The 19,866-nt window shown below is 43.5% G+C and overlaps 1 protein-coding gene across 5 annotated transcripts in view; it reads right to left on the bottom strand.

The window, feature by feature from the left end:
- The window catches only part of cd164l2 (CD164 sialomucin-like 2), a 45,438-nt gene extending 26,395 nt beyond the window's left edge, over positions 1 to 19,043 (bottom strand). For 2 of the 5 annotated variants that reach the window (XM_038795241.1, XM_038795273.1), the window contains exons 1-2: positions 18,760 to 19,043; positions 12,738 to 12,827 (exon numbers count right to left, since the gene is read on the bottom strand). In XM_038795241.1, the coding sequence (XP_038651169.1) occupies positions 12,738 to 12,827; positions 18,760 to 18,835 (166 nt within the window). In that variant the 5' untranslated portion in view covers positions 18,836 to 19,043. The remainder of the gene's footprint in view (positions 1 to 12,737; positions 12,828 to 18,759) is intronic. The other 3 variants (XM_038795256.1, XM_038795249.1, XM_038795264.1) reach the window with 3 other exon arrangements.
- Positions 19,044 to 19,866: the final 823 nt, after the last annotated feature.

Raw genomic sequence — 19,866 nt, 5'->3', positions numbered from 1 at the left:
CGCACTACTGACAGATCGCGACGACAGCACCGAGTTCCAGTGTGTAAGATAAAAGTTCTGCAGAAGCCCAGGCACTTCCAAGACAACTGGTAAATTCAATCTCATCTGGAAATCTTTTAAAAATCTTTTAAAAAGCAGTTTAAACTCTACCTCAGTCTCCGACCTAGAAGTGGCCAGTGACAAGCAAAATATTGCGCTGTTAATACTAATGGCTAGATCGCTGGCCTTCGGCTTGTTTAATTCATTCAACTTTGAAAATGAAGTTGATACAAAGATGTATAACAAGTCATTGAAAAGTTTGATATCATTTCTTTTCAGCTCACAAAGGCTAAGCCGAATAAAAAATTGTAAAAGGCAACAAAAAACTATTGCTAGAGGATCCTACTAAAATGTGCCTGCGAGCAAAATTGCCAAAAATAGAATTCCGAAATATTCAGCCAGGAATGTGGCACTAACACCATTGAAGCAGTGGCACAGCTAAAAAACCAGCGTGATCCAGAATGCCAGTTTGCACAATTGCACCTGAAAAAAAAAGCACGCTTTGGAAGATGGACATTTCGCACATGCACAGTTGAAGAATCAACACGAACCGGAATTTGATCATTCTGTGCATGCGCATTACATGTTTGCGCATGACGCTATGAGCATCATGACATGCATACTGTGGACATGCCCACCCCAAGAAAAAAAAAAAATGCCCAGCAGTCGGAAAAGATTTTGCAAAGTGCAGCAAGTTAAAACACTTTGTCTCGCAATGCAGAACATTGTGGAAATCTCAACGAAGAGGTGTAGAAGAAGTTTACAGCATGAAACAAGTAGTAACTTTAAACAAATAAGAATACAGAAGATAAACCCAACATAGTAGAAAATGACTTGGGTTTGGAAGATGTATTCGGGTTAAATGATTCTTGCGTTAGTAACATTATTTAAAAAATAAATAGAATTCCACTAAAGATAGATGGAACTAATAAATTGATGAAATAGCATACAGGTGCGACATCGGATAGCAGTAATCTGACAGATGGTGATGCTGATAACATTGAAGACAAATGGACAATTCCAGTGATGCCACATCAAGTTTGTTACAGGAACGAATGCCAATCTCCTCAGCCTGTCAGATTTGAACCGGCCGAGAGTTCAACCGACAGCTTATCGCCTACAGTGAGAATGCGATTGAAACACTAGGTATATGTGACCTAGAAGCATGGTTCACAATTGAAGTCACATCGTGCAATTCACCATTGTGGACTCAAAGAGTGTCCATATTGGGCGTGAAAGTGTGCAAAGTCCTGAACCTTGTTGAGCGATTGTACGTGCCAGACAGTGTGAAGACAGAGGACTATTGTAACTAGCCACAAGATATGATGTCGCAGTCATCTGATGAGGACAGCAAAGAAACAGATGAGCCAGAAGACGACTATGAAGGTCTATCGACTCTATTTGCAACGAGTGACGACGCGGTCACAAGTAGCATATAAGCGGTGCAGAGCGAAAGCAAAATTGACAGTTCTCAGCTGGACTGTACAGAGGCTGACAATGAGAGTGCTTCAGGTGAACAAATCAGTTGAGAGCACATCAATTGTGAACAGCCAACAAGAAAATGAAAACATCTTGGAGAAGTTGACTCCAGATGAGAAGCACAAAGCGCTCAAAAGATACAACAGATAATCCAAAGGAACTGATAGTAAAAAGTCAAAATGAATCAGGCAAGCCAAAAGGAACTGATCTTGAGAACAAAGTAACTACGGAACAAAAGAATTCACACAAAAGGTGTTGACTTCGAAACTAAAGAACAACTAGCCAGCACATTGCAATTCAACAGAAATCAAGTGTTGGGACTTGCAGTCCCACTTGACAAGCCATTCAATATGGAAAGAAATACAGATAGCAAACTAGGAAGGGATTGCAGGACAAAGAAAATCTATTGTTCGTGATAGCACAGACAGATGTGTGTGTACACCATACCAACTTCACATATGGCGCCACTAACAAGAGGAAGAAAAGCAGAAAAAAAAGCATTCCAACAAATTGGAAGAGTTGGTGCTTGACCAGAAACCAAACCGATTTTCAGGCAAAGAGACAAGAAATCAACACCAGCACAGAAAAAAAAAAGACCACGTCAGGCAACAAAAGATGGTTCAACCAGTCGAAAATCTGATCGATTGAACTGCTGATTTGTTGGCTATGCGCTACACTACCAGAGTGAATATTGAGTAGACTCAATTCATGAACTGTTGCCAAATGTCTTGTTATATCATTCTCAGTTACACATTTCATTGTATTGATGTATGCATATTCCCATACATGTATGCATGTTTGAAAAATGTTTTCAAACATTTTAAAGAAAGGAGGATGCAACATTATGTGTAATGTCTGGCACATGAAGAGTTGGTTCTGCCACCAGATGGAGCTAGGAGCAGACCAATAAAAGGGAATGCCTCAGACTTCTGGGATAGTGGGAGAGCAGACAATAAGCAGATAGGTGAAAAGATAGTGTGTAGAGATAGTAGTTAGTATAGTGTAGATAGCAATTGTAATTTGTAGTATTGCTAGCTTTAAGAATAGCGTTTGAACTGTATTAATAGTGCAATAAAAATTAGACTTGTTAATTTAACTTAGTTTTGTGGCTCTTTGTGCACACTCCGACCTGAATCCATCCTGAGTATTAGCAACACATAGAACATCACACACTCCAACCCGATTTCAGCTCAATTAAAAAATAAAGGTGACAGCAGCAGATATGTTGAATAGAGTTGATGACTCTAATGCTCTTCTGGCTGATATCCCACCTTATTTAGCTTAGCTGTTATGCAGATGCCAGTATCCCAATTCTCACCAGGTCCCTTTCACCCTCACCTCTATGCTCACTGGCCTATATTGCTCAACTGGGAGCAAACACCTCAATTTAAAAATTTTCATCTTTGTTTTCAAACTCTTCCATTCTCATCTTGACAGACTTGTGTCATTAAAACTCTTGGAGCACCAACTTTTATTTTGTTGCGGGTATCTATTAAGCAGGTACCGAAACTTCAAGCTCTTCTGGTGTTTCAATGCGGTCTCTTGGCAAGTGTGCAACTAAGGAGCAGATAAATACAGATAGCAACTTCGAGTGCATTTGTGCAGATGCCAGAATTAATCCATAAAACAAACAGTGTTAAAAGCCTGAACGTTATTCTTAGTGCCTCGTTTGGACTATTATAAAAAGATACCCAAGCCGTGGGTTAACTTCTTGTGGAAAACCAACAACTTCTAATAAAATTTTTGACACGCCATTTTGGTTGCATTTTTTAAGTTAATTTCTGTAAGTAAACCTTATAGGATGTCAAGCAATGTGATTATATCAAGTGTCTGAACAATGATTTGCCTGTTTACTAAGCATGCTGAAAGGCCAATTAGACCACAAATAGATTTACAAAAGATTTCTCAAGACATTAAATTTGAGTTAATACTGTTTTGGTGGGTTTCTCAGACAGGAGTTAAAGCTTAGAATTGACAGAAAAACAGGTAGCGGGACGGGAAACTAAACTGCAAGTCAAGGTTTTCAAATCGAAGCAATTCTTAAAACGGTTTACCATCATTCTGGAGCTACAAAATTTGAATATTGTGCACAGGTAATTTTGCAACATGTTTAACAAAAACAGAACCTGTCCATGTCAACAGGGCTCAGTTGCAGCATATTTACCAGGATAAGAAGGTTGTGGGGTCAACACACATTCCAAGACTAGACCACAAATCTAGGCTGACACGCCAATGCAAATCGGACATGATTCCCCAGGCTGTGAAAACCTTCCTGGTTACCATTATGAAGAATAGGACATTATTCCCGATGCCCTGGCAAAAATATCCTTTAATCAACATCCCAAACAGATTATCTGGCCATTACCACATTCCTAACTGTGGGAACTTGTTTTGCAGATATTGGCTTGTAGTATTCACTATATTAAAACAGTGACTACACTCCAATAGTAATGCATTGGCTATAGGAGGCTGTAAAAAGGCACATGTTTTCTGTTTGCTTCAACCATGGCACATCAAACTATGTGCACACAGGTTATTTAGCATTTGTCATGATATCCACTCATGTATATCATGAGATGCAGACAGGCAGTGATTGACACACAGGATAACCAATGAACACACACGACACAGAACAACCAATCACATGTCAGGACACCACCACTATAAAGCCCACAGGGCATTAAGGCTCTCTCTCTCACAGGACACGGCTAGGGAGATAGTCACAGTGCACAGGCCAATGAACATCATCACCATGTGGTAGAGAGCTAGTCTGGTCAAGCCAGTAGGTGGTTATCAGTTAGGTTAATAGAGTGTCAACCCACAGAAGATTATGTACAGCAATCAACAGGTTCAAAAAATAACAACAGTGTTGGACCATCTCCTGTGTCGGAAGCCTGTTTTTCAATTTACTGCATCCAGTTACAGTCGATGTTAGACCACCACAGATGACACATCAGCGTTTATCCCACAAACAATCCTCAAGTTCCAGCATACACTTATTTTTAGCCGGGTAAATGTCCCACAAAGAATCTACTAAATTTTACAGTGCATTAATTCAGTATTCTGGGTTACTTGGCAACAGTCATCTGATACAGTAGGATAACTAACCAATCTGAAGATTAGATTACATGCAAGGTGATGTTACTGCAACTGTATTAGGTCTGCGCTACTGATGTTATAAACTATTTGAGCACACAAGGCATCATTTTACATATTGTAAAGACTTCTGTACAGTAGCCAGTCACTAGAAACCCGTGACAGCTGTCACAGAACACTTTCAGAAAATAGATCTCTAGAACTGAAAATTACATTTCCCAGGAGATGTTTCACGTCAGTTGGAATCAACTCTTTGTGAAAACAGGTGTGAAACAAAAACAGATACCTATGCTGGCCAAAAAAGGTAAGACCCATCCAGCAATTACTGCTCCTTAGTGAAATAGAGAAAAAAAAAGTGCTAAATAGATAAGCTTACAAAATTCAGCATTATCACCATTAAAACTAAACCAAATTAGTGTAGGATTGTGGCAAAACAAAAGCAGCCTGTTAAAAAGGATCCAAATACTTCCTGGGACATCAAGAGCTGTGTGCAATCAGAACCAAGATTTTGCATTCAGTCAAAAACATGTGCTTTAATATTTTCCAGATTACCAATACATTTGCTGTAAAGCATCTTCTGAAAAGGACAATCTTCAGATTAACTGTTCTTCAAAAGAGCTCAATGGCAAAATGGCCTCTTGCTGTACTGTTCAGAGATTATATGAAGTAAATTCACCATGGGAGCCTAGAAAAACAAAATCTGTTTTATATTGTTGTCCGTCCAATCTCCTACACCGATGGACACCAACAAAACAAACCAGCATCTTTTGCAAAGCAGACAGATTGTTCCACTGGATCCTTCTAGGCCCAGCAATCCTGTTGCTATAGGATCACCCCCGGTGTTCTGTGACATCTCACAGAGGAAACCACAATCCTTTCCCTCTTCACAGTTATGGAAAAGACAGCACAACCCCTTTGTATGGACGCTGACTGAAGCACCATTGGGAACTGCCCACATGTACAGGGCATTGCTTCCTCTCCTTCATAGCACAGCCGACTTTCAGGAAAAACAGCAACACATTACAGATGAATGCAGACAAAGGTGGTCAGTTTTCTTCCCTGATCCAGATGGTTTAATAAAATTAACTTAACTCTGATAATCCAGTGCTTTACACTGTATTCAGGACAGTTCAAAGTACAAAATGTTCCTAAACATCCAAACAAAGCTTGCACTGATTCAGTGCCAATTTCTATGGTCAACCAAAATGCATTTTATATTTTTGTCCTCAAGCATCTCGTCACCAGCTTGGCTGCAGAGTCAATAACTCCTAATAGTTGTGCATTTTGAGAACAAAGTAAATGAATGCAGCATCAGTTGAGTGCAGGTGGGGAAGAAGCTGGTGGGTGGGATCTAGGAAAGATGATTTGAGGAAGTTAGCGAGTGCACAGAAAGTCTATTTTTTCTTTTAAAAATGTGAGAACTATAGAATCAAGACAGGAGATAGAAAGAGGATTCAGTGAAAATAGCTTGACATGTCAATCCTGGCGTTACTAATTCTGAGTCAGAATCTGGTTCCTGGATAATATCAAAACAATGCATTTCTGTTCAAATCTCACTGCAGTAACTACCCTCCCCCATTTAAAGATACAGCCTTAATCGACAACACTGAAGTCAGTGAAGTGTTTTTGTTATTGGTGTTGGACAGTGGTGGAAAAATTGATCAGCAGACACTCGTACAATAGAAATTTTACAAATGCATGAAATAAAATCACTTCCTTCCCCAATTAAACACCTTAGAATTTCTTCAGTGCAGAAGGAGGGCATTCGGCCCATCTTCCGCACCTTACCCAGGCCCACACCCCTGCAACAATATGCAAGATTCGCCCATTCTATCATATAATCTTTATTGTCACAAGGAGGCTTACATGAACAGTGCAGTGAAGTTATTGTGAAAAGCCCATAGTCACCACACTCCGGCACCTGTTCAGGTACACAGAGGGAGAATTCAGAATGTCCAATTCACCCAACAGTACGTCTTTAAGGACTTGTGGGAAGAAACCGTAGCACCCAGAGGGAACCCACGCAGATAGAGAGAATATGCAGACTCCGCAGACAGTGATCCCAGCCAGGAATCGAACCTGGGACCCTGGCGCTGTGAAGCTAACCACTGTGCTTCCTCGACTGTAGTTCCTCAGACCAGCAAGCTAGATAAATTGCTCAAGAGCAAACCTACAAAGAGTAATCAGCGACTTGTCTCAAACGAGGTATCCTAGGAATCTTTGGGCACGATCCAAAGGCCATGCTGTTCCAGAAAAGCAGCTCGTTGTGGCACAGTGTGGCTGGTGAAAGCTGCGAGACCTCACTCCTGGGATCTACACGGCTCACAACGCCTCACAACATGCAATGTGACCCTGCGAGACATTGCAATATCAAACCAGTCATTGTGGTTGGGATCAATTTTTGGCCGATCTGCATATCAGAGTGAGACAAGTGACTCTAATGTGCGGATTCCCGAGGTACCCGAGGCTTTGGGATTCATTCCCTTCACCTCAGACACCAGTCGAGCGTCATTCATCACTGGTCCCCACAAACGGGAATGGTACTCGTGGGTGTCTCCCAGGAGATCGACAGCCCCCAGCTGCGTGCCCTTTGGCAGGATGGTGTGCTGGCATTACTGGTTCCACCAGGGCACCATGGCAGTTTCAACTAGGTGGCAGCAAGGCACTACCATGGTGCCAGGTTAGCACTGGCAAGCTGCCAAGCTGGCATTTTTTGCACATGCGCAATTGGGCCAGAGGTGCCCAGTGTGGTGTTTGGGGGGGGGGGGGGGGGGGGGGGGGGGGGGGGGGGCTCCAATCATGCGTTCAGGCTGGGGGAAGGGGTTGGCAACTGTTTCGGGGGCATCCCAATCTTTTGCTACACTGGGGGGTTCCGGCGAGCAGAGTAACCCACCGTACAAAACGGGGCTATGTGCAGCATCGGCCGCACTTTCACCATTCAGGCCCCTTATACAACGCAAGTCGTGTTGAATAACCATGTGTTTGTCAATACTGCAAACACTGGGAAACGTGCTCGGCAGGGGACTTGTTTCCCTTTTGGGAGAATCGCACCCTTTGGCTATCATTGTCTGTTCATGCTGCAATTTGCTGCACAGCCCCAAAATGAACAAATCAAAGACTGCCACACATCAATATCTCAATTTGGTAGGACCCCAGTTTGATCATTCTAATGGGGCTAGACTGGTGAACCAGACAGCAAGTGAAATAAAAGTCACCCAATGCGATATGGCAGCACTTCGTGCAGATCTGATACAGGATTTATTTTTATTCATTCAGAGGTTTGGTGGATTGGCCATGCTAAATTGACCCAAGTGTCAAAAGGTTAGGTCAGGTAACAGGGATAGGGTGGTTTGTTGGACCTGGGTAGGATTCATGGGTAGGGTTTACTTTTGGAGGGTCAGTGAAGTCATGATGGGCTGAATGGCCTCCTTCTGCACAATAGGGATTCTATGATTCAAAGGCTGATGATTGTGCAAGAGTGCAACTCACCTTCTGACTTCCCAAATCCTATCCAACATCTATAAGGCACAAATCGGGAGTGTGATGGGACACTTCACTTGCCTGATGAGTGCAGCTCCAACACAACTAGATGTCCAACACCAGTGCAAAGCAGCCTGTTTGATCAGCAACTCATTTACACCCCAAATATGCACTAACTCCACCAATGACACACAGGCGCACTGTGTTCCAGCTACAGGATGCACTATAGCAATTCATCAACACAACTTAAAAGCTGCATCCTCAACCTCCCAGAAGGACAACAGCACAACACCCATGAGAACACCATCTGCACATTCCCCTCCAAGCCACGCACAATCCCGAGTTGGAATTACATTACTTTTCCTTCGTTGTCACTGTGTCAAACATCCATTTGTATTTCAGCAGCTCACCAGCACCTACACAGTCTTATTCTACACCAGGGATTCCCAAACTGTGGGTCACAACTCCCAGTGTGATCATGGAAGGAGCAAATGGGAATCATGAGCTCTGAGACAACAATGGCAGCTGTGGAGAAGAGACTCAGATGTGACAACCCTGGGGTCAATGGCAAGGCCCCTTTAAATTAGTTTTTTTTGTCTGTGAACCTAATGGCATCGGAACCCAAAGGCAGCATCCAAAATGGCGGGTGTCTTGTGGGTTTCTTTGCGCCCATCTCTCTGATGTTTGAACTTCCTCCTCCCTTCAATTTTCACTCTGGGGTCACACCAAGTGTGAATCACAGCACTGTCCCACAAAGAACTCAATCCTAATTGCACCACCAGAAGGCACAAATAAAATAATCTGCAATTCTGATCCATTTGCAAATTATGGAAGGCACAGATACATTTCAGCCCTGCTGTTATCTAACAAGGAAGCAATATTTTTTACTAAAAGCTGGTCTGTTACTATAATCTGCAGAATGAATAGCAATTTGTAGGATAAAATTGGAACGCACCGATTGAGGTCAGGTAATTGGATCGCCTAATTGCCGAACTCAAATGCTGTTTCAAGCGACTGAACAGACATCTGGAAATGCAAGCTACCACGGATAGAGATGTCACTGGTGATACCACTCCGAGCATATGGCATGATTCATTTTAACATTAGAGCCATCAGAACATAACAGATTTAAATAGATTGAGCCCCTTCCAACCTCCAAAGCACCATACCCAGGGCCCCCAAAGATGCACTGGGGGATCCCACACCCTCCCTCAGAGGTCCCAACGTCAGAAAGGCAAATACCCAAGAACTTAAACACCCAATGGGCAGTTACTCTGCACTGGGAACAGTCAAACTCAATTTAAATCAAACTTCAGATTGTTCTGTCTGTATTACAGCAATAGTTACACAGCTAAAAACAGAACTAAAACTACTTTTAAATCCTGGGTAACTAGTGCACCGACTCAATCTTCTCTCCCCCTCTCCCCCCCCCCCCCCCCCCCCCCCCCCCCCCACCCCGCACAAACCCCTGACTACACCCAACTGTCCCCAAGTAGCCTCCCCACCCCACAGAGGAAACCACTTCCCTTCTCCCTAGTTTCTTACAAAGTGGTTGGCCGTTTCAACCTACCTTCCTAAAGGCAGCATGTGCCATAAAATGGGGGTATATCTTCCTTACTTTAGACTCAGCTGCTCGCGCCACAAGGCCTCAGAAACTCACTGCACTTGCCTTTCTCACCTGACCACAGTCCGAATGTTGGACAAAAACGTGCAGCAGGATAACTAACTAGGAATGGAGCACTAATATTCCAGATTGTGTCAAAAGCAAATAAATGGAATAATTATCAGGAATTCAAATAATCTTCATTAGTGTCACAAGTCACCTTACATCACCACTGCAATGAAATTACTGTGAAAATCCCCCAGTTGCTACACTCTTGTGACTGTTCAGGTACACTGAGGGAGAATTCAGAATGTCCAATTCACTTACAACCACGTTTTTCGGGATTTGTGGGAGGAAACGGTAGCATGGTGGTTAGCATCAATGCTTCACAGCTCCAGGGTCCCAGGTTCAATTCCCGGCTGGGTCACTGTCTGTGTGGAGTCTGCACGTCCTCCCCGTGTGTGCGTGGGTTTCCTCCGGGTGCTCCGGTTTCCTCCCACAGTCCAAAGATGTGCGGGTTAGGTGGATTGCCCATGCTAAATTGCCCGTAGTGTAAGGTTAATGGGGGGATTGTTGGGTTACGGGTATACGGGTTACGTGGGTTTAAGTAGGGTGATCATTGTTCGGCACAACATCGAGGGCCGAAGGGCCTGTTCTGTGCTGTACTGTTCTATGTTCTATGTTCTATGAAACGGTAGCATGGTGTGTCATTTGGGGCAGCACGGTAGCATGGTGGTTAGCATAAATGCTTCACAGCTCCAGGGTCCCAGGTTCGATTCCCGGCTGGGTCACTGTCTGTGCGGAGTCTGCACGTCCTCCCCGTGTGTGCGTGGGTTTCCTCCGGGTGCTCCGGTTTCCTCCCACAGTCCAAAGATGTGCAGGTTAGGTGGATTGGCCATGCTAAATTGCCCGTAGTGTCCTAAAAAGTAAGGTTAAGGGGGGGTTGTTGGGTTATGGGTATAGGGTGGATATGTGGGTTTGAGTAGGGTGATCATTGCTCGGCACAACATCGAGGGCCGAAGGGCCTGTTCTGTGCTGTACTGTTCTATGTTCTATGAAACCGGAGAGCCCGAAGGTAACCCACGCAGACACGGGAGAACGTGCAGACTCTGCACAGACAGTGACCCAAACCAGGAGTCAAACAAATTACTGTACTTCAAACTCCTTTAGAAAAATACCGTTATGATAAATCATCCATTCCACAAGCATTATTCATATTCTTGTCCCAATAGAGAAAAAGAGCTGGAAAAAGTTGCTGAGTACAGATCTATAAAAATTTCCAATGTAGTCTTATTCTGTCCATTCTCCTCCCACATTGTCCAGGTAGGGTTCCAAACATTCCTGCCAAGCAATTTCTCTAACTCAAAACTGATCAGTTTCCTCTTCAATAGGGATTAGGTGACTGCTTCACCAACACCCATGTTCTGCCTACAGTGTGAGCCCGTGTTGCCAGCCTCTTGAACACCACTCTGACTTCCATTTATCACTCTCCCACATCATTCCAAACAAACTCAAAACAAGCTTCAAGATTATCTTTTCCCAGGCAGCCTGACCTCTTTGTCTGCAACCGTACTAACCACTAAGCTACCATGCCGCTCAAGCTAACCAATAAGGCATTAACTGGGATGTTCTTTTAAGACCTGTTGCGCGCTATCAGCATTTTCTGATCCAGATTTCTGCTAGAACCAAAAACACTTCCTTGGGAACTAAATGGATTTTCCTTCACATAATAAACAGATCTCCGTCTCTGGATGAGAGATCACACTTCATAATTCATCAGCTCTCCCATCTTTGAACACTGTGCTTAAAAATAAATTACGACCATGTACTGCCATGGGAGCTCACTCAAGCTAACAAGATTTACCTTCCATACCTACTATTTGTGTAGCCGATTTAAAAAAATTAATTTTGTTTTTAAACATTTTATACATAACACAACAGAAAAGATAAAATAATCCCCTCCCCCCCCTCCCGAACTGCTATATACATGACTTGAAAAATAACCCCTGCCACCTCCCAACCCCCCCCCCCCCACCACCACTTTGGCAGCTGACGGTGACCAGCTCTTGAAGAATAAATGGACTGTGGGAGGAAACTGGTGAAAACCCACACAGACACGGGCAGAAAGTGAAAACTCCCCACAGACAGTTACCCAAGGCTGGAATTTACCTTGGGTCACTGGAGCGCTGAGGCAGCAGTGCTAACTACTGTGCCACCCAAAACTGTCAAACATTAAATCTTTCCTCTGAAGGTCAGTTGCACAATGAAAACATATGGGTCAAAGGCTGGATAGCAATCAAGGAAATCTGGTCTTTTATTCCTGGGTTCCAAGTGATGTACTTTCTATATTACAAGCAATAATTCAAAGTTAGCAAAACAGACTAACTTAAAGGACCATTTAACATTGGATAGTCAATATTCTCAAGTGTCAAACCAGAGATGTCAATAATTCCCCTATGCCACATCAGCTAATCCAATCAGATACTTGGTCAATACGGAATTAGAGGATAATGAATAGTTCCAGATCAGTATCTGGGAACAAAGATTGCTAATCCATATTCTGAGGGTACTTGCGCCAACAGCTGATGTCATCTCAAGCATCCATCTGAGCCCAAGTTGCCTCAGGGAAAAGACAGTGCTATAATTAGAGATGGCTCTCAGCAGGCAAGTGATGTTTGTCTTATTTTTTGGTGACACAAGCAGGGAGGGAAGTATTTTCCTGTAGGAGAATCCTTCCCATTGAAACACAGCAAGAGGAAATATTGTGGCAGGAACAGAAATCTTAATACCCGAGCTAGCCACAATACATTGGAGTGTTTATTTTGGGTCACATTTACTTGGTAAACACCCATAAAGGATGCCATGGAGCCCTAATGGATTCTACAACCTTTTGAGCATTCCAAAAGTATTTAAATGATTGTCCCGAATGTGCAGTAAGACTGGTCAAGTTGGTGGAATATTGACAAATAGTCTTCTCAAAGGCTGAGAAATGAACTCCCTATGATTACTCCACGTGCTGAATTATGTATAAGGCACTGACCTGACTGACAATGTGCCCATACACAGTCTGTTAAGTTCAGTGAAGCATCACCAGCAATACAACGTTCACATGTCTCCAATTCTGGACATCCTGAAAAATCAAAACATACAGTAAGCATGACTAGTAATGAATATTCACCTTCTTAGTGCAATCTGAGGATAACAATAATAGTTGGTCAATTTATTGGAGGTTAGTTTAACACGGTGATAAACACCAACTCTAATTGGTGAATTATTACTAATCTGACTCCAACTACGGAAGATAAATCCAAAAAAAAAACATCTGTCCCCTTCAGCAAAACAAAAATCACAGCACAACAGCACTCACACAGACCGCAAGGCATAGCTTCCATGAGATTGAACTCAATAAATGGCTCCTATGCTGACTTCTCAGCATCCTACAATGTCCCAATGAAGCTAATCTTTTGATTCAGTACTTTACAGCCTTCCACACCATTTCCAATTTTAAACCCTGCCCATATACTTTTCTAGCAGCTGCTGATGACAATGAGCGACTCATTATCATTTACAGCTCCAGGCCCACTTTTTGTCTGTCATTTGTCCCATTAACATCATTCTTGCCTTGCACCATCATCCCTTTATTAATTCATTCTCTCCTGCCTTCCACCTGATCACAGACCCTCCCTTTGCACTTGCTTGAAACCAATGTTTTCAGAGCTGAAAGGGTGGTGCAGGGTCATTAACCCGATGCATTAGCTCAGTTGGGCTCCACACAAGCTGCCCAACCTGGATTTCAGCATTTTCTGTTTTTATTTTCACTGTTAATGTTATTGCCTGCCTGATAGTTACAGCAATCCGACAGGACTGTAAAAGCTATTGACTTCACGTACTATCGTAATCCAAGTCGTCTTTCACCCATCTCCCAGAAGCTTTTCTGCTATTAAAATGCAGCTTTATCCTTCAAAGCAGAGTCACAAATAAACCCAGCTGCCACAATGTGGTCATTGTCACAGTCCAGCTTTGTTTGCAACCTTCTGTCTCGAGAAGGAGATGACACATCAGTATGAGACTTTGCTTCCATTGTGAAACAGCAGATTTGAGTAAGTTCAGCATCACCTGATTTTCATTTACTGTCAATGACAAACTAAAACTGCTGCGTCTGGACCCTGCATTTCCCCAGCTGGACGCAGCAAGCTCATGACGCTACTTCTGAAACACACATCCAGCAGTCTGAAAAATCACTGCCATTATTGAACTCTATAAAAAGCACAGGCGCAGAATTTTTGCACGTTATAGTCTACGTATCTTGCAATACAGATTTATACAAAAATAATAGGCTAATATTTGATAAACATTTCAGGATTCCCTTTTGTATCCTGTGCTGCCAATAACATGGCGCAAGATTTTCCTCACAGACTTCAGGACCCCCAACTTCAGCATCAATTGGAACTCAGATCTGAGCTGTGTGGATGACAATCACCCAGTTGTTATTTTCTCCAAGGTGGATATCAGCTGGAGGGCAGGCTTGTTGTCTAATTGAGGACAGCAGACAGACTCTTGGGCCAATATGAGTCCTGCCTGCACTGTAGTAATAGACTGCCTTTAAGTGCGAAAGGAGGGTGGTGCATAATGGAGTCACCCAACATTTAATTTAATTTGAAGATTTAAAATGCCCTTAGAAACCAGTCTCCCATTGTGGAAGAGGAACCCTGCAGCTAAAACCAGGCAGACAAAGAGGAGCCTCAAAGCACTGGGCCCCAAGTGTCCTTCATTCTTTCATGGCATGTGGGTGTCACTGGCAAGGCCAACATTTGTTTCCTATTCACCTTTGCACTGAAGGACTTGCCAGGTCATTTCAGACGGCAGTTAAGGGGCGACAACATCACTGGGTCCAGAGTTTCAGCACAGTAGGCCAGCACAGGCATGTGGGGGGAGGGGGGAGGGGGGAGTTTGAGACAGAGGGTTTTTTCACAACAATCAATGTGTGTGTCATGGTCTCAATTACTTGAAATTCCACCAGCCATGGGTCTGCCAGCAAGAGGGCAGCTAGACTGTTCCAACATTTCCAAGCCTTTAGTAGTAGGCTTTTAGCCTGCTTTATTTGATTAATTGCCACTCGGGCAGGTAGCTGTGTCACTGCCACCCCACCTCTGGGAACACTGCCTAAGAGCAAAATGGTGCCTGGAAACCAACATGCTGGCTTGACAATCTGCAACTCTACACCCAGCCCCTTCATTGTTGAGGCCTAAAAATTCATCCAAAGTGTCAGCATAGAGTGCAGAAAAGGCCCTTTGCCCCATCGAGTCTGCATTGACACATAAAAGACACCCAACCTGCCTAACTAATCCCATTTGCCAGCACTTGGCCCATGAGGCAACCCACCTCTACCACCCTCCCAGTCAGTGGATTCCAGACCGTCACCACCCTCAGGGTTAAAAAGGTTTTTCCCTCAAATCCCCCCTCAGCCTCCTGCCCCTCAACCTGGATTTATGTTCCCTTGTAACTGACCCTTCAACTAAGGGAACAGTTGCTCCCTATCCAGCCTCTCATAATCCTGCACATCTTAATTAGGTCATCCCTCAGTCTTCTCTACTCCAGCAAAAACAACCCAAGCCTATTCAATGTCTCTTCCTGTTCCATCCCAGGCAACATCCTGGTGAATGGCTTCTGCACCCCCTCCAGTGCAATCACCTCCTTCTTATAATGTGGCGACCAGAATTACACACAGTATTCCAGCTGCGGCCTCAAAAGTTCCAAACAATTCCAACGCAACCTCTAGATAGCAGTTCCAATTATGAGAGGTCAATTATGAGAGGTCACCAAACCCCAACGCAAACTGGAGGTACAACATCTCATCTTCCGGTTAGGCACGCTACAGCCTTCCGGTCTCAACACCGAATTCAACAACTTCAGATGATCAGCCCCACCTCAACCCAATTGTTTTAATTTCATTTCAACTGTCTTTTACCATTTCTTTCTATCTTAATCCCCCCCCCCCCAAATCTTATCCACCTTTCCTGCTCCTTTTTCCTCTTTGCTTCCCCCTTCCCCTCCCCCCACACCTATCCTCTGATGTTAGTTTCCCTGCTGTTTGACCTTTCACATCTTTTGTCCTCTCTGGGGACTGCCATTAACACTCTTACCCCTTGGTATCTGTGCCCATTAGCACCCGGTTTCCCTGGGTTTCTGTGGCTATGACTCATCTTGCATTCCTACTCCACGGTATAAATATTTCCAACTTTCTCTGTCTGTTAGCTTTGACAAAGAGTCATAGGACTCGAAACGTTAGCTCTTTTCTCTCCCTGCAGATGCTGCCAGACTTGCTGACATTTTCCAGCATTTTCCCTTTTGTTTCAGATTCCAGCATACGCAGTAATTTGCTTTTCCCCATCTTATGTCACAGTTTATTATGGGGTAGGGAAGAGGAGGCAGGCCGTCGGATCTGACCCATGCTGTTGGTGCCATTCTGAACCACCTGCCAGCCATCTAGCCAACTGAGCCAATTCACTCTCCCTGCATTTATACAGGACTTTTAAAGTAGGATTAGTGAGTGACTGGGACTTGGGTGCAAGTTAGACAAGGGCAACAGAATTCTGGATGATAAATTTATGGAGGGTGGAAGAGGGGAGGTTTAACCACGGGTATGTTGAAATAATCAAATCAAGAGAATAACAAATAGTAGACTGTGGGTTTAAATCCACTCCAGAAAGACCAACACTAAGCGAACAGCAATCTACTAAGGGTAGTGTCAAACCGTAAATTCAACTAAAGTCTACAATTGAAAACTACTCATGAAACAATCGATTGTTGTATAAACCCAGCTGGTTCACTAATACCCTTTGCTGAAAGAAATCGGCCATGGTTACCCATTCTGGCCTGCTTGCAACCCACAGTAACGTGGGTGACTGCCCTCTGAAATGGCCCAGCAAGCCACTCATGGGCAATTAGGGACAGGCAACAAGGATAAAAATTAAAAGCTGTGACTTAGGGGTAGCATCCTTGTCAGGGTTACCTTACCAGCACTTGGTCTGTAACCTTGACTGAGCTCCACTGCTGTGCCAAGGGAACACCACACTGTCAGTAGTTTGGATAAGACAATAAAACCACGTACAGATGGATGCAAAAAAAATCCCAGGAGAGTTCTTAGAGAGCTTGCCATGTGCAAATTTCATTTTCAAAAATGTATTTCATTAGCAGTCAAGAACTTTTGGATATACTGTGGTTATGAAAAGCACCATTATAAATGCAAGTATTTATTTAAGGAACAAAACAACACAGAAGTCAGTATGGTATTACCACTGTTTCTGAGACACTCTAACTTAGGTACCCATCTGTCACAAAACAAACCTTAAATCTCACTAATTGAACCAGTGACAGGTTAGGTGTCAAATATCATCTCAAAGCCCAGCAGGACCTGCACCTTTACACTTTAAATATATAAACAAACCGGTTTCTGTCCATTATTTTGGCAGTGTTGTTGATTTACTCGTCAAGCACAATAAAAAAGTGTCCAAAGTGCAGGTCCTCTAATTCTCCAAATTGAATTGAAAGTAGGTCCATCGGCACTGGCAGGAAATTTAATACAGCCAATAATTAAACACAATCTTCAATGCAAGCCAGGATGTACTGTCCAGACAAAGGAATGACATTTATCCACTAGATTGACACCCTCCTCCCTCTCCCCACCCCCCAACCTTCAAAACCATTCACTTTTTTGGTTAAAACATGTTTAAATGATTTCAATCAACAGGGGTGACCAGAATGAGCTGCAGCACTGTCAGTCATATACAGATCCCTCACCGTGTGTGGCTCTTACTGTTTAAAAAGTTGAAGCAATATTGCGCTATTTTATTCACTATCTGAAGAGGTCAAATAGCGATTCACCATTGGTAACACTAACGCGAGCTGGATACTCAGTCATTAATGAATATTCAAGTTGGGAGTCGATGGAATTTTGGATACTAAGCGAATGGGGGGGGGGGGGGGGGGGAAGAGACACGTGAAGGTGGAGTTGGGAGTGTGATCATCTTTGAGTGGTGGAGAAGGTTCAAATGACCTACTCGTATTTCTGATGTTATTTAATCCAAAACACCAAAAACGTTTCAGCCACTGCCGATACTGGTATCAGGAAACTACCTGAAAACTCAGATTCTGGGCTTTCATAGTTGAGTTGCGGTAATAGGAGGGATGTTTTGATCATTCATTTCAGGGTCGATCTTCAGCTCAGTGAAGATTCAGCTCAATGCTGAACACCTATCTTGCTGTAATTGAAAACGTGTAGAATACTTCCATGAAATTTGAAGCAATATTTGTGAACTTTAATTTGCATCAGATTCCAGTATTGCGATGGGGACTGGTTGAATTTAGCATTAAATTTCGGTTCGCATAAATGGGGCAATTGCGACACCAATTACGAGATTGCAGAGCACAGAGGGGGTTATTTTCAAAGGAATGATATTGTCATGACTACTTGCACATTCTGTATATCACAGAAAAAGCTCACTGCTTGGTCAATCATTTGGAATAAATACTAAATATTTAAAACTACCAAACTGCCATCGACAACTAACACGAAAGGAGAGGGGTGATTTTTTTTTTTAACTCCCAAGTGCATGCACAGTGACAAAATCACACTGGAGGCAGCACCAACAAAACAATGGAAATTTCCACCTTCTCCGCGATGCGTTTCAACCTCTCCCAGGGACATTCAATTTCGTTTATTTAACCTGCACAGGTGTTAATGAAACATCCCTAAATATTCAACTACTTGTGACTGGGTTATAAAGAACGATTTGAAAGATCACACCTATTGTCACTCAGAGCATGCCAATATTAAATGACGCGTGCATTACCTTTCCATATCCCAAACTGTCCTAGTTAATTAAAGAGACTGCAGAAACATAGTCAAAGCCGGCATGAACAGACCTCCAGTTAAGAATTCGGACTACCTCCCAGATTTAGCTTTAACAAATTCAACATGAACACAGAACAAGGACCACTGCTGACACTTGTTCCCCCTGCATTGGAACCTGCAGGGGCACGTCCAACCAAAAATTCTGTACCTTCTTCCTGACCCTCACAAACTCGAGAGAGTAACGCCAGCAGTGAAACTCCCATCGCAATCTCTGCCCACCTCATCGTCACAAACCTCTCTGGGAACCGTGCCTGCAATTACAGAGCAAAGGAGAGTGGGATGTGAAAGGGGGGGGGGGGGGGGGCTGGGGAATAAAAGTTACAGAAAATAAAAAAAGACCAGGAAATTCCGCTGAAGTTTTAGCAAATCGCAGCAGCGAAGCAACCAGGTTGGGAAATAGGCGCTGCAACGCTGCGTGGAAATTAACCCGGAGCCCACGTGAGCGAAATGTATCCAAGCGCCTGTAACAAGTTATTAAAGGGGGACTGTCACATGACCGCAGCACTGATCACATTTCACAAGTGATGCCAGCGTGTTTACCTAACAACCAAAACCCCAGAGACTCTGCATAATTCTTTTTAAATGCCTAATCCAGTCTGGGACTCGAAGGGAAAAATAATAACCTAAACGAAATAGACAGCAGAGCATATATGTTTGCTAACTGCTTGAAAAATAAGCCCTCTGCCCCTTTGTCAAGTGGGGTATGATTGATGTAGCACATTCAGTTAATAACACCAAGGCTAGGGCAATGAATTCATCTGACGGACAAATGCTAGCAGCATAAATACACATTGGAGCCAATGCAATTAACCTAAATGGGAAGCAGAAGATTTATACCAGAAAGTCCCATCTGGTCAGGGCAGGTGTCTCAGGCAGTTTTGGGGTTACTATTGAATGCAGCCTCAGAATTGATGACACTGGTTTCCACGTTTTTGCCTTCTTGGATTCTTGTATTTGGGCATGGTATAAGGAGACGTCTAGGTCTGATATCTCGGTCAGGGTAGCATGGTAGCACAGTGGTTAGCCCTGTTGCGTCACCACTTCAGGGTCCCAGGTTCGATTCTCGGCTTGGGTCTTTGTCTGTGCGGAGTCAGCACCTTCACCCCATGTCTGCGTGGGTTTCCCCCGGGTGTTCCGGTTTCCTTCCACAGTCCAAAGATGTGCAGGTTAGGTGAATTGGCCAGTCTAAATTATACTTAGTGTCCAAAAGAGGTTGGGTGGGGTTACTAGTTTACAGGGACAGGGTGGAGGTGTG

The sequence above is a fragment of the Scyliorhinus canicula genome, chromosome 1 (genome assembly GCF_902713615.1).
Source record: "Scyliorhinus canicula chromosome 1, sScyCan1.1, whole genome shotgun sequence".
Taxonomy (NCBI): Eukaryota; Metazoa; Chordata; class Chondrichthyes; order Carcharhiniformes; family Scyliorhinidae; genus Scyliorhinus; species Scyliorhinus canicula.
The sequence above is the reverse complement of the archived record's forward strand: the minus strand, read 5'-3'. Positions and strand labels throughout refer to the sequence as shown.